At 47.7% G+C, this 25,757-nt stretch overlaps 1 protein-coding gene across 3 annotated transcripts in view; it reads right to left on the bottom strand.

Annotated features, from left to right (window-relative positions):
• KIRREL3 (kirre like nephrin family adhesion molecule 3) overlaps positions 1-25,757 on the bottom strand; it is a 727,383-nt gene that overhangs the window by 296,720 nt on the left and 404,906 nt on the right. For all 3 annotated transcript variants that reach the window (XM_037882238.2, XM_037882237.2, XM_037882239.2), the window contains exon 2: positions 6,788-6,865. In XM_037882238.2, the coding sequence (XP_037738166.1) occupies positions 6,788-6,865 (78 nt within the window). The remainder of the gene's footprint in view (positions 1-6,787; positions 6,866-25,757) is intronic.

The raw sequence follows: 25,757 nt of genomic DNA on the forward strand, positions 1-25,757 counted from the left end.
CCATTACAAACCTTCAACAGGTTTCTGCCAGTTTCTCTATTGGTTTCTCATGGGGGACCAATAACCCCAGTAAATCAGTTGCTCCATTCCTAAACGTAGTTGGCCAACTGGAACCAACTGCAAATGCTAATGTGGGATTTCCAGCTCTGTACTTCACAGGGCCTGCTGAAAGAACTCCAGATCTCATGAGCCAGGTGATATGGGTTGGGTATGTACCCCATCTTGGCAAACTGAGAGTTGTATTGACTTCAGGTAATGAGCTAAACCTTTTGGGTGCTTAACACCCCACAATCTTTGGAGATTTTCCCACCACTCGTTACCCACTTGTAGATCTGACCGGTAGCCCCATAATATCTGAGTGGTCTTTAGTGATAATCCCTTCTGGTAGGCTATGACACCCTCAGTATGAGAGCTTGCTTTACATGTTTGCCAGTGGGTAATATCTGACAGGCCTCATTCTCTCAGTAAAACAGGGTGCAGTGTACATTGCTACATGGGAACTATTGGTCAGCACATAATGGCTGCCTCTGGCTGCAATGCCACCGTTTAACTCAGTGCTCTGTATAGTGCATTCAGATACCTTAAGTCAGTGGTTCTCAAACTTTTATACTAGTGACCCCTTTCACATAGCAAGCCCCTGAGTGCGACCCCCCCCCCTTATAAATTAAAAATACTTTTAAAATATATTTAACCCCATTATTCATTCTGGAGGCAAAGCGGGGTTGGGGTGGAGGTTGACAGCTCGTGACCCCCCATGTAATAACCTCACCACCCCCTGAAGCAGGGCTTTGGAGCCGTGCTCCGGCTCTGCTTCAGCTCCAGGCAAAAACCTGCAGCTCCACTGCTCTGGAGCTGTTCCGCGCTCCAGCTCCGGGCTCCGCTCCAAAGCCCTGTCCCGAAGGGTCCCGACCCCTAGTTTGAGAACCCCTGCCTTAAGTGTAGAAGATGCTATTTAAACCAAGTTCTACATAGCTATCATGTAGGGGGAAGAAAGCTGCCGGAGACCTGTGCACCGAACGTAAATATCTCTGCTGTGGGATCACCAGTGACGTGCTAGTGGATATTCTAAATAGAAGTCACTGATTCATAGGGAACTGTACAGCAACATGGCAAAGCCTTGGCATGGGGTCCAGAGACCTGGATTCTAGTCTGGTTCTGCCCCTGACTTGCTGTGTGACCCTTGGCAAAACAGTTAGGTTTTGCCTTGACTAGAGATGGGGCTAGCAAGGCATGGAGGAGGAGTTCACGCTTCTCTGAGCAGCAGTGTTTCATCCTACTGTGTGCACCTTTGTTTCATGGAAATCAACCTGCACAGGCGGGAGAACATGCTGCACTGACCAGCTCTTCCTTGACTTACCAGCAGCCTCTCTCCCCGGCCACGTCTCTTTTTACCACCAGGCCTGTCAGCTGCAAAGAGTGTTCTGCCGAGTGGGTGCCGGCAGCTTCACAGCATGGGGAGGGTTCCACACAGCTGCCATTGCCCTCCGCAGGGGGCTGGCCTGCCTTTCTGCAGCTGTGTTCCCTTCCCCACCACGGAAGGGAGCATACAAGCCTCCCTCTGCAGAAGGCTTGAGCAGAGCATGAGAAAGGAAAGCCAGGAGAGCGAGCCTGGCATGTGCATTCTCCTGCAAATGGGAAGCAGTCACGGGCACCGTCTAGCAGCCGGTGGCTTGCCGGAACAGGTGGTGGAGGAGTAGGCTGACACCTCCTAGCTTAATAGTTCCCGCTAGTCACTTTGTGAATGGCAGCCAAAAAATGCCATGATTGCAGCAGCGACGGCCGCTAATGACTCAGTATAAATCTGGCAAGACAACAAAGGCAGGAGAAGAGAGAGTGGGAGCGGAAAAGGCTCCTGAATTTCTACTTTTGGCCGGTGAGAAGTAAATGGAAGGAAAGTACAGGGAGGGGGCAGGTGGGAGCCAGTTGGGAATAATGCCAGCCTGACGTGGGGATGAGTTGCTGGCGTAACCAAGGAGGGGGTTTCACGTACCAGCCATTGGGTTGAAGGGAGCCCTCATTGCCAGAACTGGGGATTTACTGTAGACCTTTGGCTTTGGAGGAGGGTTGGACTGAACAGAGGGAGAGGATTCAGTTCTTCTAATTTTAGGGCAGATCTGGAGCTTATTACCTAAGCCAAAATTTTGAAACTTGGGGACGTAACATCAGCCATCTATGTCCGTATCATGGCTCCTAAGTAAGTGGCCTGAAGTCCATACAAGCTGCAAGAGCACAGAACCTCTGAGCCGCAGAGCATTCAGTTGGATGCCATACAATGGCTTAGGTGCCTGGCTTTATGTGGTCAAGATTGGAAATGCTGCCCCTAGTCCGTGCTCGGGCAGAACCTCCGCTGAAGCCAACGGGGAGTTCTGCCGGAGAAAGGATCCGGCCCTTAATGACTAAATGGCACATTCCTCTTGATTATGTATCTGTTTCTGAATGTTAACAAACAGTCTGCAGTGTTTGACTGAGTGGGTTATTAACAGAATGAAGACAGATGGTAGAGGATTAACTCTAACGCTTCTTTATTGCAAGGCTGTCACTACAGAGAGCTCAGCGCTCTCCTTCTGACTACAACCGTCACCAGCTTAATTCCCCACTACAACTCAGAACCACGTGCCACCTAGTGATCCAGGCACAAAGAACACCCGATCATTAATCAGAGTGTGGGGACAATCAGAAAGTGACTGTGTCAGAATGGCACCTTCTCGTGCTCCCCATGCACCTCTGAGTTGTATCCAACCAGGCTTTTACTGCCATAAGCTTTGCAGAGCTGACATAGCCGGAGGCAGAGAGCTAGATTCTCTTCTGCCCTGTGCATCAGAGCCCATATAGCTGGATTTGATTCTTCCATGTGCATCATCACCAGTGTTAGGAGCACTGAAACTTGATTCTGTAATGCCAGATGTTGGGTTGCAGCTCCCAGCTTTTCCTGCGGGACACCAAGACTTTGTCTAGACTTAAGCTTTTGTAATATGTGTTAACTGATTGCCAGTTAACACATGCTAACTAACACAATTGGAAATGCTAATGTAGACACTCCACAAATGTGTGTTCATGGACACTCTAGAGTGTCAGATCGGAACAAATATCTCAGAAGCATCTACATTCATATTTACAATCATGTTAATTAACATGTGTTAACTGACAATCAATTAACATGTGCTACAACACTATTAATACTCTAGTCTAGACAAGTCCATAGAATACTCATTCTAGAGCTGACGTAGGGGGATAAAGAGTAGGACCCGATCTACCTGCAGATTTCATACTGGTATAACTATGTCAGTTAGAGTTGTAATTTTTGACTGGTTTAGTTATATCGGTACAACCCCTAGTGTAGACGCAGTTGTTCCAGTATAAAAGTATCTATACCCATCCTGCACAGGACTAGCTACACTAATATAAGCACTTCTGTAACTGTGAGCACACGAGGGGGCATTGTACCCCTCTGAGCACAGTTAAAGTGATACAACTGTTGTGTGTAGGCAAGGCTACATTTCTCTGACTACAGCTGCACTTTAAAAGCATTACCGTTAGGCGCCAGCATGGTTCTAGTGATGGATGTAATTACCCATTTCCACGATGATGGAGACCCCATGATGCATAATTAGCAGATTGCTCCATTGTCTGCGTCTGTTTTTAATTCCTTCGGACACCCCATAATTATTGATAGGGCTATTCATTAGCGTTCTAATGCAATAAAGAGGAAGATCTTTTATTTGGCAAAATTCAAAAGGCAAAGCATCTCTCTTTGTATCCCTGTGGTGTATTTGGTCCAAAGAGTCTGGCTCAAGCTATCAGAATCGTAGACCAGTGAAGTAAGTACCAAGGGTTCTTAGCTGCTCTAGTAAGGATGACCAGATCTCAGAAGTCCACCCTGGTTCAGATTAGCTGCAAAGTTTGGATCTGGAACTCAACAAAGTTTAGGGGTGTTTGGGTCTGGAATTTTCGTCCAGGACCATTTTCAGTACAAATAGATCAATGGTGGAGTACGTAGCTATGGAAAGCCTATGACTTTGTTTTTATTTTACTGCATCTTTAAATCTAAGGAACCTACTGTCTGCAAACATTGGTAGCTATTTGCTTGTGCAGAATGAGACAAATACACTGTGTTCATTCTCTCCCCCTCACAAAGACTTTATTTTTGTTCTTTCAGATTTCTCTTTTCTTAGTCTAACATAAAACCACATTGATGCTGAAATTAGCTAGCTGATTAGGGAGAAACATAACTGGAATTCTCTAGAGGTTGGATGCTTATCCAGAGGAAGGTTGATTTTGCAGGATCAGGTTCTCCCAGGAGATTCCCGAGTGTTGCCACAATCCCGCTGTACCTCAAATACCTCTCAGAATGTTTCTACACTGCTGATTCTGCTTCCACACACTAGTAGGAAGGCCAAGGGGCATGAAAATATTGCAGAAATCAGGCAAACTAAGCTCTGGATTCTGCCACCCTTACTCCGATAGAGTATGCCCTTAGTGTGAGTCTTCACTACAGGAAAAGGTGTTAGCTAACACACGGTAACTAACACGAGGTAAAATCCTAGTGAAGACAAGGCAATTTGTCATTTTCACACGAGTTAGCAGGTTGAGGATTTGGGTCAGTTCTTGTTCAACCCAACCCGTTCCATCCCTTCCCTAGCAGTAATCCTACTATGGCCAAACTCTCCTCACTGTGCACTTGACACGAATCTCCCGTTTAGTGCTGCTTTAGGAACCTTAATCCCTCTCTGTTGATTCTCTGACCTGGCATAAAACACAGAGGTGCTGCAGTGCAGCTGCCCCTGTCCTGGGGTTTGCTTCACAAACAACTCAAGAGCAGAAGCTGCCAGAAATTGGGATGTTCACTCTTCTGAGTGTAAATATTTTTTACTATTTAATTATTTCGACTCATAATTATTCATCATTTTTGGATGGATTAACCACTGATAGGACAGCACTTTGGAGATGGATGGAATATATAACAACACTTTACATGTCTCTCTGGGTTCTTGCAGTGTGCAAACACCTCGCACGCATTAAAGAAGCCATCCTCACTGGGAGGCAATATTAGCCCCAATTTAAGATGGGGAACTGAGGCACAGAGGATCAGATTTTCAAAGGTATTTAGATACCTACATATGTGGATGGATGGGGTTTTCTAAAGCACCAGAGCAGGTTTGGTGCCTAACTCCCCTATGATCTCCATGGGAGTTAGGCATTTATATACCTTTGAAGATCCGGACCCTAGGATCCTAAATTTCATTGACTTTCAATGAAACTTAGCCTGTTGCTTTTGAAAATGGGACTTAGGCACTTTTGAAAATTGCATCCTAAATGATTTGCCCATTTGAACCCAGCTCTCCTAAGTCAGAAGTCCTTATGCTACCCCGAAGAGCAGACATCTTATGAACAGGCTTTCACATGTATGAATAAAATAAAAAATACTAAGCACACTTACTGTCTTTTCCACAAGGGAAGTACTTTTTACACACACTGATTAATCACTACAGCATCTCTTGGCAAGGGAAAGTGTCCCATTTTATACATAGGAAACTGAGGCATAGAGAGGTAAAGTGACATGTCCAAGGTTACAGTGAGTAAGTGGTCGAGTTGGGACAAGAATTCATATCGCCCCTCTCACGCTTTTCTAGTCTCACTCCTAGACTGGATTGCCACATCAGAAAAGAAATCTTGATCCACGGAAATCAGTAGAAGCTTTGTCATTGTCAGCACTGGATCAGGCCCTTGATGGACTCAAAACACGTGTAAGCCTCGGTAAGGGCTAAAGATTGTCACAGTTTGGGTTTCAGGAGACACAGTGTAATGAATCCTGATGCCAGTGTGTAGCCAGATCTCTGGGATCTGGCCAAAGCAAGCATCCATGAGTAATTCCCCACATTTGACAGTGCAACTAGAACTGGGCAAAAAAAAAAAATTTCAATGAAGAATGCAGATTCGGCAACACCAAAACATTTCACGAATTCATGTTGGTTTGCCAAATTGTTTCAATAGGGAAAAACCCTAAAAAAATTCCAAAAAAGTCAAAACATTCTGTTTCAACGTATTTAAAATGAAACGTTTTAATTCTTCTGTTCCAAGTGACTTTCTTTAATTTTATTTTTAAAAGGAATGAAAAACGGTCAAAATTGAAATGAAACGTTTCATTTGACCTGAAAAAATATTTTGTTTGACTTTTGTTTTGCCACAAAAAATAAAAAAAAAAAATTTGGTTCCATCCGAAATGATTTCCCCCTCCCCCGATTATTTGGAATTGCCAGGGGACTGAAAAATCCATTATTCACAAGCTCTATGTGGAACGGCAGCAAACCATCTGGTGGCTGCTTCTGCAGTCTCAGAACTCCACCAGCCCATGAGGCACCTGCATGTCCTCTCCATGGGGCGGAGAGCACAACCGGTGGATCTGTGGAGTGCTTCTCTACTGGTCCTCCCTCCACTCTCCTGTACTGGGTCATGCAGGGGCTCTGGTTCTGCTGCTGTCAGGAATCTTTGTTCTTATTGAGGAGGGGACAAGGATTTTCCCCTTATTCATAGCAACACACGTGGTAGAAAGCATTTGTATCCTTCATCTAGAGACTTGCTCTGGGAAGGGTTGATAGAAGAAGGGGTTGGGCGAGAGAAGACGTGTGGGGGAAAGGGGAATAAAGGGAGAGGAGGGGATAATAATGGGGGGCAGGGGGAAAGAGATGGGGAGAAGTAGAAGCTGTCAAAGAAAGTTGGCAGAGGTGGGAGGTACAAGAAGTGAGGGGCTGTGGGGAGAGCCCCGGTGGCCTGTGGGGCAGTCACTTACCTTCAGTCATTCTCCGATACTTCTCCTTGTACATGAAACCCAGCACGAGGCAGCATCCTCTTCTCGGGAGACCCAGTTCTAAAAGTGAAAGAGCGACAACCACATTAGTTGGCAGGCCAGCCAGGAGAGAGCCAAAGGTGCCCACGGTGGGTGGGATGGGGTAAAGGGGGTGTCGCCTGCCGACCCTGCCGTCAGTGCAATGCAAAGGGGTCGTCAAGGCGGAGGTCTCCTCTGCAAGAAGGGAGTGGCCAGGGAAAGCAGATTGAACAGTTTCTCCAGAGAAGGGTCTGAGCGTCCCATCCCCAATGGGAAAGCCATTCCCTCCGCATCCCATCTCTCAGGTGTTTGCCTCTCCTGCTGCTTCTATGCTGGGTGCAATGTACTGTGTGTCTCTGCCCTTCCATAACGTGCAGCAGTGACGAGGACTCGGCTTCTTAATCCCTTTCGCTCCGCAGACTGTGTGATAAAATGTAACGTAGGGTCGTGAAGGAGAGATAAACCTGACTTGAGGCTTCTTGCCCTTTCAAAACAAACAGCTGGCCCTCACAGTGGCACAATGCCAAGGCCCCAGGCAGCCTGTTGCTTTGATCCCTCAATTTCTTACAGGGGGTGACTGACTATCAGTAAAAAGCAGAGAAGCAGATCTCAGCATGGATTTTCCAGAAGTGCGTTGTGTGTGTGTGTGTGTGCATTTCTCCCCACGTGTCTATCTCGCCACACAACAAAAAGCCCTCGTTCTTCAAAGAAATTCTCCTGCGCCAGGGTAGAGAAGATTAAGATACCATGTCCCGGCCGCGGCTTGCCTTTGGGGGCCTCCCCCACGCAGATCAAAGCCCCTTTGATGTTTACTTAGTGCCTCTGTGGTCCCTTAATACAGCTCCCATTTGTCACCAGAAGAACACTTCTGATGTCACAAAGCAGCGCAGGTATGAGAAAGGGGAAGACAGCAAAGCGCAATGGCTTAAAGTGCTGGGAGCTTTACAGCAGAGAGCACTATACACAGCAATCTAAGAGACCCCCTCTTCTGCAGTATTGGAGCACCTCACAACCTTTAATGCACTATGCTCACATCGCCCCCCTGAGGTATTATCCCCCTTTTACAGTCAACCTTTGCTCTTCCTGAGCAGCACTTACTTATGTGCATAAACCTACTGGACTTGTGCAACCTGGGTAAGGGTCACAGAGTCAGCCCATGAGGGGCACGGTGGGATTGCCTTTCTCATGTACGTGTGGTACATAGTGATACCGAGCACTTATGCAGCACCAACTACCCAAGTATCCAAAGGCCGTCCCAGGCACTAACTGATTGGCCTTCACAGTGCCCTGGGTGGGCAGGTATTAGTGTCCTCAGATGATAAGGGGGAAACCAAGTCACGGATTCTCAGAGAAATTGAGATGCCTAATTGCAAGTGATTTTATAGGGAGTTTGCCATCTAAATACGTTGACGATCTGGACCAGAGCACAATGAAACCAATAGAAAGACGCCCATTGACATCAATGGACTTTGGATCAGGCCCAGAAGCAATTTGTCCAATGTCACATAGAACCTCATCCTGAGGCTGAGAATCTTCACTTCTCGCTACCTTCGGCCCCACTTCAGGAAGGTACTTACCCAACTGCCCATCTTTAAGCATGTAAATAATCCCATTGAAATCAATGCTTAGAGTTAGGCACACTCTTGGATGGTTTCCTGAATTGGGGTCTTTCCTGGCAGTTGAGAGCAGGATCGGCTCCACAGTAAATCAGCAGCACAGTGAGGCTGAGACGCTGGCACTCCTGTCTCCCAGTCCCAGGCTCAAACCACAAGACCAAGGCCATGCTGGTCACTGCTATCTTTGTATTCAGCAAATATAAACATTTGGGCTATTCCAGTTAAATAAAAAATAGATGGGGTGGTTATTAGTGGAATAATAGATGCCTTCTGCTAACTTCTATTGGTCACCCCTAGTGCCTGGTGACTTCAAATGGAGGATAGCCCCAGGAGCTGTTAACTCAATAGCTCAGAGCTCCTTTCCAAATACAAGGTGCCAACTAGAATAGGTAGCACCTAGCTGAAAACACACACACACTCTCTCTCTCTCTCCCCCAAAATAAGACAGAGCTATTTATCTGTTGGAATTATCTAAAACCTCTAATACTGTTTAAATATATAAAACCCATAGAAGTAAGCAAGATGCATTTAAGCCTTTATTGATAGGAAAGCAAAATACTATTGATACCTATCGAGCCTGCAAAGACCATCATGCTATCAAAGTGTAATTAAAGTAACAGAATTAGGTTAATCACAAAAGCAGTCAGTTCCACTGTGGAGTCAAACAAATCAGTGTTTTTCTGTTACTGAGTCTGAAGTGCAATTGCATATTTCTTTTCTGCAAACACCTCCCCCCCACACACATTTGCTGTTGTTGAATGTGTTTTCACTAGCACAAGGTGAACTTCAGAAGAGGTCAGAAAGGTGGATGCTTCCAACCTGTGAGGTTTAGGTCTGGACCAGAACTTGTCCAGAGTTTGGATCAGCTTGTTCCAGTCTGGGCTCCATCTCCAGCTTGCCTCATAGTGAGGCTGTGATAATGAATGCTTATTAAGCCATTTGAGATCCTAAAATGAAAGGAGCACAGCATTCTAATAATTTATGCTGCAAATTTTTGAGACCTCGATAAAGCTTTTATAGCTAACGGCACCTTTAAATACTTGAGAGCACCTTTAAAGATAAAGTACTTTGAGGTGGCTCTGCGTGACCTCTAAGCTCTCAGTTGCCTAAAGATTGCTTGCCACTTCATGCCCTTCAGGGTATGTCTACACTGCACACTAAGCCCGGGCTCTGACTCAGGTTTGAGCCCAAGCCCCACTTCTCTCCACACACAGATCTGTCTGACTCAGGTCAGCAAGCATTCAGGACCTGGATCCTGGCACCTTGCTGGGGGTGGGTCAGCGCCGAGTCCCACTGTGACTCAGGTCCAAGCCCTGTTATTTCGCAGCGTGGACGCAGGTCAAGCCCCAAACCTGAGTTAGAAGGTCTGTGTAGTGCAGTATGGGAGCACTAGCATGGCTGTGAGACCCGAGTCCGGCAACTGCAGTAGGTGCTCAAGTTCAGGCTTGGAAGCATTGTGTCCACAGCCAGTTTACAATGCAGCGTAGACTCCCTTCTAGTGGCTAAGGGCAAAGGACGGCTAAGATAGTTAAGCACACATCCAACATCTGAAATCCTCTGGCATCAGGGCGCTGCAACAATCCCACTGGAAAAAGGTTGTAACGCACCTGTGTCCATATCCCATAACTTTGAAATTATCCAACAATCCACATTTTCTTCCCATGTGGCTTAATTTCTCTCCCTCCCTCCGTGAGAACTATAAAGGAAATCTCGTCTGACATTTCCCACCTCGGTCATTTGTGTTGGGTGAAACAAAATAGTTCACTTGGAATATATCTTGAGGCGCGTCGATTTTCTCCACATTTTGATTAACTCAAAAGCAACTACACCGATTCATCACAGACCTTCTTATAAAAATGGAGACAAAGAACAGAAAAGGTCAGATCAAAGACTGGCATGGAGGGGGTTGCTAGAGTGGAAATTAGAATGCGACCACAACTCTAACACTCACTCCTCACTTATGCAATAACGAAGATCATTTGAACGAGCACCAAAATGCAGCTGCCTCTGGGGTGGGGATAGCCATCTTTGTAATGGCCCCAACATTGCTACGCAGCAGCTTTAGGGTTAGGAAATGAAGAATAAGTTACTAACTGAAAGCCAGAAGGGGAGTTCAGGTGGGAAAAATATATGGTGTTGACTGAAGTTGGAATCGACAGGGAATAACGTGAGAGGCAGGAGATGACACATGTGATTTAGAAGAGGAGCTGTCGCTTTGCTGTGCCAAATTACAGAACCCTCCTGCTTTTCCTCATCAGATTTTTTTCTCACTTTCATTTGCAATTTAATTACCTCCTTTCAAGGCAATTACAATACCCATAAATCATGCAGGGAGCAAGGTTTCTGATCAACTAGCATACTAAAGGCCGGAGCAAAGGAGTAGTAAAGGGTTATTAGCACGATCATCCTATGTACTATTGTGTAGCTGTATCCCACCAGGAATGATAATAAATGTTTAATAGCCCAATAATACCTGTTTAATAATTTTTCCAGCTCATCCTGACTAATTGCAAGTTTATTAAAGAACAATAAACTTTATAATCAGTGTAAAGGCATAATTGCAATTCCATTGCTTATTTAATACTGAGTTAATTATATTACAACTAAGTTATTTTTTCCCATACATATTAAATATCAATTAGTTGTTTTAAACTATTGATTTGTATTTAATTAACTATGCTATTATATACCAATTAAGGTCTTATAAGAGAAGCTGAAACAGCTGGTCTGTTAAATTAAATTTTAAAATACATGGTATTAAAATAAGTATCACGTTTTCATTTTCTCACGTTTTCGCTCTGCAGAGATGGTAATTTATTCTCTGTCAATGGTTTTACATTACCGTGTTGTATGCATGAGTTTCATTCAAGGGCTTCATCTTCCATTCATTGGGAGAGCGGGACAGCGATCTCTGTGGTAGTGAGGTCCTAGTGCCAGTACCCGTGACACTGTAATATGATGGCTGGGTCCAATCACAAGACCAGAGTAGGCCTCCATACAATCTTGCTTTGTGATCTCAGATGCAAAGCGGGGTTAGACCCAGTCAGTACTTGTTTGGGAGAATGCCAAAGGACATGAAGGTCTTAGAGGAAGTGGTGGTGATGAGTCACTGGATCATGTTCTTCCTTTCTTCTGGGGGCACAACGTTGACTGCGGTTAATGATTTTGTGTTTTTTTTTCCAGGTAATTGATAAAGATGTTAAATAGCATAGGGCCAAGAAGTCATCCCTGCAGGATGCCACTAGAAATACATCCACTCAATGATAATTCCCGTTTACAATTACATTGAGACTGTCAGTTAGCCAGTCTTTAATACATGTAATATGTGCCACATTGAATTTGTATCATTCTCATTTTTTAATCAAAAAGGCATGTGGTGCCAAGTCAAACACCTTGCAGAAGTCTAAGTATAGTACAGCAACACTATTACTTTTATTAACCAAACTTGTAATCTCATAAAGAATATATGAAGCTAGGTTGGCAGGATTTATTTTCCATAAAACCATGTTCATTGGCATTAATTATATTGCCTTCATTTAATTCTTTATTAATCCTTATTATTTATTTCCTTCTATCAGTATTAAATGGGCTGCATTTCAATTTCACTGAACTTTGCTTTTTGCTCGTATGGAGTTGAATAAATATCCCACTGCGCTTTTTTCTGAGGCATTAGCCCGCCCGGCGGACCTGGCCGAATTCCAAAGTAGTTAATTACATTCTTCCTCACCACGTCCTCCGTGTACTTTCTGGGAACCCGCCACAGAATTCTTCATGTCCTGCCCTTAACACTTGGCAAAGCTGCCGTGTATCTCTTAAACAGCGGCTCCATTGGAACAGCAGGTGAATGGATCCTTCCACGGATTATTTGTATGTTGCTTTGCTAAGTCTGCAAAGTGACTGGAGATCTTTGGAGATGAAAAGAAGCTACGTTCATGTTATTATTATTAAATCTGCTCCTGCTTAATTTATAAAAACATATTAAAAAAAGAAAGCCTCCCACATGAGAAAATGGGCACATGACAATTTGAAATGAGAATGAGGCGGCGACAGGCGTAAAATGCTTTAGCGATACTGTATTTTACTTTATAGTGCACTGCAGAAAGGTTGCATTTATAAATGTATTTATTGTATTATGCACTTGCAAACCACCCTGTCATCCATTTATTGCACAAATAAAATCTTAAAAGCAGAGGATTAGTTGAGTGTGTCCCTATGGGACCACAATCTGACTTTAAAGAATCCATAGCTGGAGATAAACAGGCAGTGCAAAGGTTCTTGCCAGCTGATTGCCCTGTCCTAAAGTGCTGCTGGGGGCAGGGATTATTCTTCAGCTGTCCATGGATGTGGAAGTCCTGTTCATGTTAATAAGCGTTGATGTACACAGCGGATCTTCAGGGGAGAAATCTACCCCTGGGCAGAGGCCTATGTGCCCATTAAAAGTCCTACTAAAGCAAAGTCCTTGGAGTAGCCTTCTGCACAGGGGTGAGTTTCACCCTTGAGTGGCACAGCTGAACTTCATATTCTGAAGGGGCATTTCTAAGGAAGGGACACCTCAGAGCGGCCTGGATCAAGATCCAAACTTCCCTTATCTTCAGGAGTGTGTGGACCTGGCATTTCGATTTGGTCCCACCTCAGATTTCAGTGCCTGTGCAATTCCCTGCAACCCCAGGCTGGTCCAGTCCCAATACTATTGATAATAAAGGATGGAATCTTTGGGACCAGTCCATGGATAGATTTCTTTAAGGTGTACCCTTTGTGCCCTCTCAATCCTGGGCTGCTTGGGGGCTGAAGAGGCCTATAGAAGAATGACTCACTGACCGGCATGCCCCCTCATGGCTGGGTGTGGCAGACGCTACTCCTCTGGCGCTCCCTGCTGACAACCGCTCCGGCTCTGTGATGGTCAATGTCTTCTCGTGACTCAGCCCTCCAGCCAGGCCACATTCCGTCCCGGGGCAACGAGTCCCACAAAACAGTAGTCCATTGCCCTTATACCTGATCTTCAGCCCCGACTCTGGACTCAGTAGTCCTTACACCCCTGATACCTGGGGCCTTTCACTCCACCTTCCTCAGTGGCTGCTGTAATGGACCGGGATGTAGGCAGTCTGGCCTAACAGACCAGGTGTCAGGTCTAGTGGGCAGAGCAGGCATCCAGGTCAGGGAACGAAGCCGAGGGTCAGCATCAGAGTCAACTGCCAGGTATCAGAGCCAGGGGTCAAGCCAGAGTCAGAGCCAGGGATCGAAGCTGCCCCTGCTATCCCTGTTAGCTTTAATTTAGCTAGTGTGGGTAATAGCCATTCCCGTACAAGTCCATGGGGGACTTTTGTATGTGCTCTCGTTTCTGGCCCATGCCGGGATCCGTGCTGCTGCATCTTCACTGCTATTTTAGCCATGCTACCTCAATTAAGCTCATGTGGGCCTGTCCACCCATGCTACACCTTAATTTGAGGTGTAGACTCACGCTTTGATGGCCTTGGGGGGTCTGTCTAAACCATGGCAGCCTCCCTGGCCTCTGCAGACTGTGGCTCTGCTTCAGACTTGCCCCTCCCACCTCTGGCATATGAGAAAGTCCTCAAAGGACAGCCTTATGGCTGTCTCTCGGCAATGCCTGCACTGGGGGAATCCTGCCTGGCCAGAACTGGTGCTTTTAGGGCTCCTTTGTGCCATTCAGGCCCTTGTACCCAGTGTAAAGGGAAGAGAGGACCTCTCCCCACCCTTCTGCAATCTCTCTGCATGCGGCAGTCTCTCCACTTCTCGAATCATTTTCATCACCTCTCCCTGGACCCCTTCTATTTCTGCTGTATCTTTTCCCAGATGCTTTCTTAGAACTGAAAATCAGCACTCAAGTTGATGGCATGCCACTGATTTCCATAATGGCATGATATCACAGTGGTATTATTTTCTATCCTATTTATTCATCCTAACATTTTTGTTTGTTTGCTTTTGGACTACACTGAGTGGAGTTTTTCACTGAATTGTGCCCAGTGATGCTTCCATCTTTTTCCTGAGTGGTTAAAATTCAGTTACAACCTAGCAATGTGGAGGAATAGTCCAAATTATTCCTCTTGAATGGCATTATTTTCACAGCATTTTTCAATGCTGAATCTCATCTGCCAGTGGAAGATTGGACAAATGACCAGGGAGGAGTATAAAAATATTGCTCAGGCATGCAGGAGTGAAATCAGGAAGGCCAAATCACACTTGGAGTTGCAGCTAGCAAGAGATGTTAAGAGAACAAGAAGTGTTTCTTCAGGTATGATAGCAACAAGAAGAAAGTCAAGGAAAGTGTGGGCCCCTTACTGAATGAGGGAGGCAACCTAGTGACAGAGGATGTGGAAAAAGCTAATGTACTCAATGCTTTTTTTGCCTCTGTCTTCACGAACAAGGTCAGCTCCCAGACTACTGCACTGGCGATCAGGGGAGGTCCTGGATGACTGGAAAAAGGCTAATGTAGTGCCCATCTTTAAAAAAGGGAAGAAAGAGGATCCGGGGAACTACAGGCCAGTCAGCCTCACCTCAGTCCCTGGAAAAATCATGGAGCAAGTCCTCAAGGAATCAATTCTGAAGCACTTAGAGGAGAGGAAAGTGATCAGGAACAGTCAGCATGGATTCACTAAGGGAAGTCATGCCTGACTAATCTAATTGCCTTCTATCACCAGATAACTGGCTCTGTGGATGAGGGGAAAGCAGTGGACATGTTATTCTTTGACTTTAGCAAAGCTTCTGGTACGGTCTCCCACAGTATTCTTGCCAGCAAGTTAAAGAAGTATGGGATGGATGAATGGACTGTAAGGTGGATAGAAAACTGGCTAGATTGTCAGGCTCAATGGGTAGTTATCAATGGCTCCATGTCTAGTTGGCAGCCGGTTATCAAGCGGAGTGCCCCAAGGGGCGGTCCTGGGGCCGGTTTTGTTCAACATCTTCATTAATGATCTGGATGACGGGGATGAACTGCACCCTCAGCAAGTTCGCACATGACACTAAGCTGGAGAGAGAGGTAATAAGCTAGAGAGTAGGGATAGGGTCCAGACTGACCTAGACAAATTGGAGGATTGGGCCAAAAGAAATCTGATGAGGTTCAACAAGGACAAGTGCAGAGTCCTGCACTTAGGATGGAAGACTCCCATGCACTGCTACAGGCTGGGGACCGACTGGCTAAGCGGCAGTTCTGCAGAAAAGGACAGGGGGATTACAGGGGATGAGAAGATGGATATGAGTCAACAGTGTGCCCTTGTTGCCAAGAAGGCCAATGGCATTTTGGGATGTATAAGTAGGGGCATTGCCAGCACGTAGAGGGACGTGATCGTTCCCCTCTATTCGACATTGGTGAGGCCTCATCTGGAGCACTGTGTCCAGTTTTGGGCCCCACACTACAAGAACGATGTGGAAAAATTGGAAAGCATCCAGCAGAGGGCAACAAAAATGACTAGGGGACTGGAACACATGACTTATGAGGAGAGGCTGAGGGAACTGGGATTGTTTAGTCTGCAGAAGAGAAGAATGAGGGGGGATTTGCTAGCTGCTTTCAACTACCTGAAAGGGGGTTCCAAAGAGGATGGCTCTAGACTGTTCTCAGTGGTAGCAGATGACAGAACAAGGAGTAATGGTCTCAAGTTGCAGTGGGGGAGGTTTAGGTTGGATATTAGGAAAAACTTTTTCACAAGGAGGGTGGTGAAGCCCTAGCATGCGTTACCTAGGGAGGTGGTGGAATCTTCTTCCTTTGAGGTTTTTAAGGTGAGGCTTGACAAAGCCCTGGCTGGAATGATTTAGTTGCGGACTAGACTACCTCCTGAGGTCCCTTCCAACCCTGGTATTCTATGATTCTATGATTGTGTTGTCCATTCATATAGCTTAGCTAGGGCCGTCTAAAGTTCCTCATGGTCTTCCTGCTTCAAATGCAGGCCCAGATCTTCATCAAGAGCCAAGTGTGGTAGTTCCAGTGACTTCTATAAAACTACACCAACAGATGATTTGGCCTGCATTTAAAGAATTTCCTGTGGATTTGTTGCATCTGTTTCTACTGTCAGCCCCCAAATCAAGCCTCATGCTTCAAGGCATTGTCTCACTGCATGGAGGACAGGAGAAGGCCTCTGATTCCCAAGCCCAGGATAAAATGCTGAAGTTAAGCATTGGCCACTGTGGTTAGATGGACCGGTGGCCCCTTTCCTTCTTCAGTGGCCTCTTGACTCTTCCAGTCCATGATTAAGAGAAATTCAAGGCAATATGAGACCTTTCCTTCCACCCCACCTGCCCCTCCCTGGCACTTTGCAGGGACCACCTCAGACACCTTTCAGTCCCCCTCCTCTAGGTGCCATCCACACCCTGCTGGAGTGGACGCAGGTTGCTGAGGGTTCACTGTCTCTTTAAAGAGGAGCCTGTGTCAGTGCAGACAGGGTCAGCAGGGGGAGGCCAGGTGATAGTCACATCTGTTTCATTCACACTCCAGTGGCGGTGCTTTGCCAGCCAATAGGGCTGTGTCCACCCCAAGAACCTTTTTGACTCCTCCAAGGCAGAAAGAACAAGGACAGGACAGGCTGCGCAGACAGCTCACTCAGCATCTCTTTGCTCCGTCCATCTGCTCTGCCTCCCGCAGGCATCCCTCTTGCGCGTCCAGAGTCTCACATGCCCCGAGCTGTCTATCTCCTGCCTCCTCATCTGCTTGGCAGCTCAGTCCCGAACTCCTGGTTGCTTGGGAAGTAGCCTGACAAGGGCTGCAGCAGCACTGATGTCTCCCTAGCTGCTCCCCTCCCTGCCTCAGCTTCTGATATGGAGGACCAAGAGCTTCCACCAAAGAAAGGGGGGTGTGTGTGTGTGTGCCAGGAAACTGGTGTCATCCTCCTGGAGAGGGCTACAAAACAGGGTGTGTGTCAAACACACTGAACCTATTAGAACAGCAGTATGCATTTCTCTAGTGCCCTCCAACCTGAAGGATCCGCAAAGCACTTCGTAAACAATGTTCCTATCACAGTCAAAGGACAAATCCCTATGATCAGGTTCTGTGCACTGGGAAAACCTCACCTGCCACTTGAAATGCAGCCACCTCTGGCACGGAACACAGCAGCTGTTTAACAATAGGCAGCAAATCTCTGCAGCAGCTTAGGATGACGCAACATGAAAAAGCAAACCTGTATCCAATTGGGACTGCAGGGGGAAAGTTACGGGGGATAAAATGGAATGGCCCAAACTGGGGATTGGCCAGGATGTCAAGGGTAACCTTCCTATTCTTGTGAAAAGTGTGCTGGCTCTTTAATGGCCACAACGGCAGCAGCACGGGCTCCCAACTCTGGGGAGGAATTTCCAGGGGTCTGCTCTGATAGTGTTTGAATAGGTCCCTTTTACTCCCAGGGATGGAAGTAAGAAATTTAAAGCCAACCTTCCTCTCTTTTCTTTTGTGGAACAGATGAAAACTGGCTCAGGAAAACCCAGTGCAAAAATCCGAAAGGAAGGAAAACTATTTTGGAAACAAAAAAAAGATTTGGTTTGAATCCAGGTGTAAAATCAGGCAGTGGCATGGGGTTCTCATTTCCTCCAAAGTCACCAGTGTCAGTTTCAGGTGCCCTGAATATTATATTCTCACTGAATTTGTGCCATCAGTTATGCAAACAGCACTGTATTATCTAGACCCCCAGTGAGACAGTCTAGTATCCAGGAATTGCAGAGTCATTTATTTATTTATTTCAGTGGATATGAAAATGTGCCCAAATGCAGCTCTAGGCACCTGTACAAAGATAGGAAATATGTTCCCATTACGCTCCTCCCAGAGCACTAGCCTAAAACTCTGCCCACCCAGGCCACTACCTCCCCGCTAGGAAAAGCCTGGGTGACAGAGAGACTTTGCAGCATGCCTGAAAGTCAGCAGATTCAGAGCAAAGTGGAAAGAGTCCAGCTCCAGAGTCCCAGATCCCTTACTGAAAACCTGGGAAAGGACCGTGAAATATGCCCTTTGCTTGACTGGCTTGGAGAACTGCACTGGTTACTGGTCTCTTCAAGCCCAGCTGTTCTGGAGCCTTCAAACCCAGCTGTCCTGAGTCCTTCAAACCCAATTGTCATGGGCCCTTTAAGCCCACCCCAAAACAGAGTAAGCATCAAAATGCATTCAGTCTATCATTTGAAGATGACACGGCACAGCAGTCTGAGGCAGGGAACCCTGTGGTCCTTCTATTACAGAGAAATCATGCTCCAGCCTCGCAAATGACATTACTACTCTATATCTTATAATTAAATTGTATTTGCCGGTTACCTCACAGCATGTCTGCAATTCTTGTTCATCCGAGGTCTTTTTTTTCCATCTTCATCTTCTATTTTGTTTTTTTTCTAAGATCTTTTTCCCCCTTCCCAACTCTCAGCAATTTCACAAAACTCCCTAAGTCGGGTTTCTCTCAGAGAGATAAAAGAGACACACAGAGATTGCGTGTGCTGTGAAAAATCAGAGGAAGGCACTGGAATATCTCTTGTTTTTTTCTCAGATTTCATGAGATTTGGAGTCTGGAGGTTTTTAGATAGGACTTTGGTTGTCGGATGTCCTGATGAAAGGACAGCTGGGGTGATGGTCTGATGGTGTAAATGAAGTTACCCATGACCCCTTGAAAGTATCACAGAATCATGGCACAGTTTAGCAAGAGTGGATATCTTTGATCGGGAGAGACCATTGACTGGAGTAGCAGTGGGTGGGGTGGATTGGGATCTAAGTGCATCTGCCGAGCTGTGTTGTGGGACATCGGACTGAAGAGCAGGTGGTGCTCAAGAACAGAGGTGCACCCAGAGCTGTGTTGGTGGGGCACCGCTTTTGAGAAGCATGGCTGCTACAGGTCAGGATTGGCAGAGTGGCTCAGCGGTGTTGAGGGCATAGATCTGGGGATAGGGAGGAGGATGCAATCCACGTTCCTGTTCTTTGGCTTCCACTAAAATTCAGTCAAACTGTAGAAATAAATTGGAAAGGGCAGCTGGAAAGCACAGCCCCACCCACTGGGAATGAATAAGGCACTGATTACATGTAAGGGGCGAAAGCTGCACGAATGAAGGGATTTTCTGCTCATTCCAGCTCCATCCCTTTCCTGCAGACATGCTGCTTTGATTGGGGTACTGAAGCATTACAGCGTGCCAGCAGGGAGGGTCATTCCGACGTTGGGCAGTGATAGAAAAGGAAAGTGAATGGTCGGTGAACATTTAAGTTCCACACTGCTGGATGCTGATTGTTAAGATGCAGAGCATGGGTTCCCCAAACACCAAACAGTGGAAGACCCCATCTGGCCAAAGGAAATGACACTATCATTATGGTGATCAGGCCATAGTTATTCTGCTACAGTACAGGAAGAGAGACTCACAGTTGGTGCTAGACTTTCTGCTTCAGTTCAGATAAGCACTCAGAAGACCCCATGCTTGGTTTGCAAAGGTACTGAGCATCCACAATGCCAGATGAAGTTGATGGGAGCTGCTCTGGGAATCAGGTCCAGTGTGCTTAAGTGAAATTCTCTGCAAAATTGGGCCCACAAATATTCCAGCATTTCCCCTGGGAGCCCTGGGTTGTCAGCTTCCAGGTGGACCTAAAATTTCCCAAGAGCAGCCATTCTGCAGGAGCTTCGGCCCAGATTCTCAACAGTATTTAGGTGCCTAACTCCCACTGCTTTAATTGAAGTTCGGTGTCTAAAAAGCTTTTAGTATTTGCCTCTTTGTCACTCGTGCTTTCAGACCCCACAAGCATAAAATCTTATCCAGACATCAGAAGGGTTTAGGGTTCAGTGCAAGGGATGGACGGAGGTTTGGGTTAGTTCACATTCTTTCAAAACTTGTTTGGCCCACCCTAGCTAGGACATGACCAAGCACAATGTTATCCCAACTGTGCATTGTCCACTCTGCTATGGTCGAATAGCAGGCCTGCTTCTGCTCCCATCAAAGTCAATAGCATAGTGCCAGACCAAAGCTCAGCTGTAGGGTACAACACTGAGGCTTAGACCTCTGTTCTAGGCCTCACTTGGCTTGCTGCATAATTTTGGACAAGTTGCTGTGCCTCATTTTCTCCCTCTCTACAATGTTCTTAATGACTCTGGCCACCTTTGGCCTCAAAAGCCTGTCTCATTAGTCAGATCCTATACGTCAGCCTCCTGCTGTTCACTAACAGTACGTCTGGCTGGGGAGTGGAGGTGAGCAATGGACAAACTGCTAGTGGTACAGAGGTTCCGTTTCACAAAGTAACCTAGCAGAGAAACTCTTCCCGCTGGCTGGGGAAGTGGGGCAGGGCAGCTGGACAGGGGGCGTCTCACGCTCCATTTGAGAAGGCTGTGATTTCACAGGTTCATGCTGCCTTAGGCTGAGGGTGTCAGCACTCACATGCTAAGCAGTGGGTGGCTGAGTCCAGACTTGGCGAGGAGACCTCCAAGGAAAATTCAAGTGCTGCAGGGAGAGGTGCGGAACTAGGAAGTCTCTCTGGGCTGCCAGTCCCAGAGGGGTGCCCAAATGCTGTCCACTGGTTGAGACACGAAACTGGGGTCTTGAGCTGGCTGTCAGCCCATGGTGCTTTTCACAAAGACTGGGGTGTTAGTTCCATTGTCTTAAGTAAACTTCTGTTGGGGTAATTACATCAAGCCTTCCTGCAGTGTCCCTGCAATTTCAGCTGGAGACAGGACTCCTCTTCACTTCCTCTCCTAAGCAGCAGTGCAGCAATGCTGATAAGTAGCTGCCACATCGCACCCCAGAGGTGGCTGCATTTCAGTAGCAGGGCAAAGAGATTCCCGTAGACACAAAGAGCCAGATCCCATTGGAGCTATGTGGATTTACACCAGCTAAGGATCTGGCGTGATGTTCGCCAAACATTTTGGGCTGAAAGGAGGCTAATACCACAGCATCAGTCTATCACGCAGCACTGCAGCAATCAGAGTGGGTGAGACAGGTATAAAAGCAACCTGGGAAACTCAAAATCAGCATAAGCGCTGGGAGCTCAGAGGCTGAAGCGTTGATCATCACTCTCCTTGATGGCTGCAGTGCAGACCGAGGCATGCGACACACAGCGGGAGTGGGGAGCAGTGGATGTCTCTTTTATAGACTACACTGTCTCAGCACGTTACGGGCCTTGACTAAGTTAAACTCCCGGCTTGGAGCTGGTGCCTTTATGTACCTTTCACTTGCAGCCGCTCCACACATCTGCTGCCAGCCCGTGTAACTTATTGCAGGTACTTTGGCTTCCATTGCCAGGGGGCCATTTTCCCAGTGTTGGCTGTAATGTGAATGATATGTGACAATAGCTCCCCTGCTTCTCCCGGTGCCAGTGTGCTTCTACTGAGCACACACAGTCTCAGTGCCATTAAAAGTAATGGAGTGAGATTGTCCAGGCCATTACTTTCAATGGCTCCGTTTCAGACAGACAGCCTAAAGCGCTGGTATCCTCAAAATAGCAAGCTGGGTGGCTCCAACCTTCTCTGCTTCATTATCACAGTCACGCACTCCAAATCACCAGAGCTTAATTGGAAAGACCGCCAGGTTTGTGTCTGATTGACCTAAATGCTCCAGGAAAAGCACAAATATTCTTTGCACCTTTGACAAACATTTCTTTGCCCAGCAATTATTTTTTTTTGCACGAAAAGAAATTTCAGGGTAATGGGTTCTTCAAAACCAAGCCTAAGTCCTTTTAAGAGAGAGAGACGGAAAACACACACATACACTACCTGACGGAAACACGTTGTGAGGCCATTGTATGTTCAGGAGGTGATGGCCCTATTTGGAGATTAAGAACATAAAAACAGCCAGACTGGGTCAGACCAACGGTCCATCTAGCCCAGGATCCTGTCTTCCAATAGTGACTGTTGCCAGATGCTTCACAGGGAATGAACAGAACAGGGCAATTATGGAGTGATCCATCCCTTCATCAACTCCCAGCATCTGGCAGTCAGAGATTCAGGGATAACCAGAGCATGGGGTTGCATACCTGACCATCTTGACTAATAGCCATTGATGGACTTATCCTCTGTGAACTTATCTAATTATTTTTTTAACCCAGTTATACTTTTGGCCTTTACAACATCCCCTGGCAATGAGTTCCACAGGTTGATTGTGCACAGGGGAGGCAAGTTTGTATAATTTTTGGTGGTGCCCAGAACAGGTCCAAGTTCTGCCTGCCCCACACACCTGCCTAAGGCTCTGGAAGGGAGTTTGGGTGCGGGAGGGGAGGGGGCTCTGGGAGGGAGTTTGGGTGCAGGAGGGGTGCAGGCTCTAGGAGGGAGTTTGGGTGCAGGCTGTCGGCTGAGGCAAGGGTTGCAAGAGTGGGTGTGGGGGCCAGGCTCTGGGAGGGAGTTTGGGTGCGGGAGGGGTACGGGCTCTGGGATGAGGCAGAGGGTTGGAGTGCAGGAGGGGGTGCGGGGGGTGGGCTCTGGCAGGGAGTTTGCATGTGGGGTGCAGGCTCTGGGCTGGGGCAGGGGGTTGGGGTGCGGGAGAGGGTGAGGGGAGTGGCGCTTACCTACGGTGGCTCCCGAAAGTGACCCACACACTCCTCTGGCAGCAGGTTCTAGGCGGGGGACCGTGGGCTCTCCATGTGCCACTGCCCGCAGGCACCGCCCCTGCATCTCCCACTGGCCGCAGTTCCCAGCCAATGGGAGCTGCGGAGTTGGCACTCAGGGCTGGGGCAGCGTGCAGAGACACCCCCCAGGACGCAGGGATGTGCCAGCCACTTCCAGGAGTGGAACAGAGCAAGGGTGGGCAGGAAGCCACCTTAGCCGCACTGCGCTGCTGGTGGTGGTGGCGGCTGGGGGCCTCTGGGCCCTTTTAAATTGCCATGGGGTGGCAGGTGGGGCCAGGGGACACTGCGGGGGAGGTAAGCGGGGGCGGTAGGCGGGGGACAGACTCGACCCCAAACATTGGTGGAACCGGGCCCCCGGGCCCTGAATATTCCTGGAGCATGGGCACCACAGGCCCATATAACTCACTGCCCCGACTGTGCGTTCTGTGAAGAAGTACTTCTTTATGATTGTTTTAAAATTGCTGCCTATTAATTTCATTGGGCGATCCCTGGTTCTTGTGTGATGGGAAGGGGTAACTAACACGTTCCTATTCAGTTTCTCCACGCGGGTCACAATTTTATAGACCCCTGTCATATCCCCCCTCAGACTCTTCTCTAAGCTGAACAGCCCCAGGGTTTTTAATCTCTCCTCAGACGGAAGCTGTTCCGTACCCCTCATCATTTGTGTTGCCCTTCTCTGTATTTTTTCCTAATATATCTTTTCAGCTGGCCTCGATACTACTGCAAATATAGTTCTTGGTAGAGCTGGTCAGGAATATTTTCATCAAAAATTCATTTAGCCAGAAAATGCAGTTTCCACAAAATCAAAATTTCTGACCAAGCTGCACGGTGCATCTGGTTTGGTGCATCATGGGAAATGTAGTCCACAGGCACCCAAACTGCAACTCCCATCAGGCAGATGCAATTTAACTGACTGGAAACAAAACATTTTAACATCTTTCAGAACTTTTCGTTCCACCAAAAATTGATATTTCAACGTTTTTTTTCTAAATTTTTCAAAAAATGTGAACATACCAACATTTCCTGCAGGACACACATTCTGAGTTGTGGTGATTTCCAGCTCTGGAGTCGCCATTTGCATCAGGGGGTCAGAAAGGTATGGCACAGTTAGGTCTTTGCTCCAACCATGTGTCCACATGCAGCCTCAGTGGCCCTGTGGCATGGTGTGGTGGTGGGTTGCAGGTGGCCTGTGGTGTGTTAATAGGGTGGTCAGGTGTCCAGTTTTCAGCCAGAAAGTCCGGTTGAAAAGGGGACCTGACAGTCAGATATATTGACTGGACACCCAAAGTCCTGTTACTGAAGGTGGGGGAGGCGGGGAGGTGCCAGGTTATCACCCACACCAGCCCCTACTTGGCTGGCGCCGCCTCCTACCTGCGGCAGGTAGCTGCAGCTCCCAGCCCCGGCTCTGCAGGCGAGTCCCTCCCAAGCTGGACGGACGGCGGGGGGGAGGGAAAAGCAGTGAGTGATGGGGGAAGGGAGGAAGAGGAGCGAATGGGGGGTAGGACACTGGGGGAAGAGGCGGGGCCTCAGGGAAGGGTCAGGGCAGGGGCGGGGTCTCAGGGGAAGGGGCGGGGCAGGGGCAGGGTCTCAGGGGCAGGGGCGGGGCAAGGGAGGTTCTGGCACTCCTGCTGGAGTGTTCAATTTTTAAATATTACAGAGTTGGCAACCCTCTGCGTTAATGCACTAGCCTTTTGCCTATGGGACGTACATTGAAATCCTGGCTTATGCCACACAGGTGAAAATGAGTCTGGGGGAATCTCATCCCAAACTCATATTTGAATAACAGGCAAATCCCCAGACAATTGGGTAAGAGCGATCAGCCAATGTCAGCCAATGTCAGCCAAGGTGGAGGCCAAGAAGTGAAGCAGCTGCAGGGGGTGCTACGGGATAGGATTGAGGGACATTGGCAAAGCTGTGTGGTGACCCTAAGACTGGACTAGCAAGGGGGGGCTGCAGGGCAGAACTGAGGGGCACTGGGAAAATTAGGGGTCAGTAGGGAGCCCCGGGATGGAAGAGCAGAAAATGCTGCAGGCCCTGGTTGTACTGGCAGTGGTGTGGGAACCCCGGACGGGAGTAGCAGGACGCAGTGGGGGAAACCAGCGATGGGGATGATTTAGTAGGGGGTGGTTATGAATTCTAGGCTCTGTTCTTGTGGGCACAGCGGGTGGCATGGTTTTTAGGGACTCACATGAAGACCAGGAGATGGGCTGGTAGCCTGGGATGGTGGGTGGAGAGCCTGGAAAAGGGTGTGGAAATAGGCGTGGGAAGGAAGAAGCCAACAGGGGCACTGAGACTGGCATTACAGCTGGGGCACAGGGGAACTCAGTGATTGTGCTGTGTGGGCAGAGGTCCCCAAGGGTGACCCCAACCAGATGGCCCTGGCTCGGAGATAAAAAGCAAAGTGGCCATTTGTAGGAAGTGCCAGTCCCTGCCCTTGCTGAGGGAATGAACATGTCTGTGTGGTTCTGTAGCTCCTTAGCAAGCAGTGAAATCCCACCTGGCAGGCCGTGCTGCTCAATGACAGGCTGAATTACATTATATCTGGGCAGTTTCACACATCTGGCTATTGTGCTGTGGAGCACTGCTGCAGCTAAGGACACTGATGCAGAAGAAGTAAAGAGGCCTGAGTGGGGTGTTGTTTTCCCTCCCTAGGACTTAACACTTTGCCGGTCAGTAAGTGGGTTGTCAGTGAGTGGCAGCATGTGTCCTGGATCCAGATGTTAGCCAGGATACAGGGCCTGATGGATGGATGAGCAGATGCAGAATGGCAGATCCGTATTCCCGTTGCAAAGGGAAGGCGATGCAGGACCTGATC

This window comes from Chelonia mydas, chromosome 22 (genome assembly GCF_015237465.2).
Source record: "Chelonia mydas isolate rCheMyd1 chromosome 22, rCheMyd1.pri.v2, whole genome shotgun sequence".
NCBI lineage: Eukaryota > Metazoa > Chordata > Testudines > Cheloniidae > Chelonia > Chelonia mydas.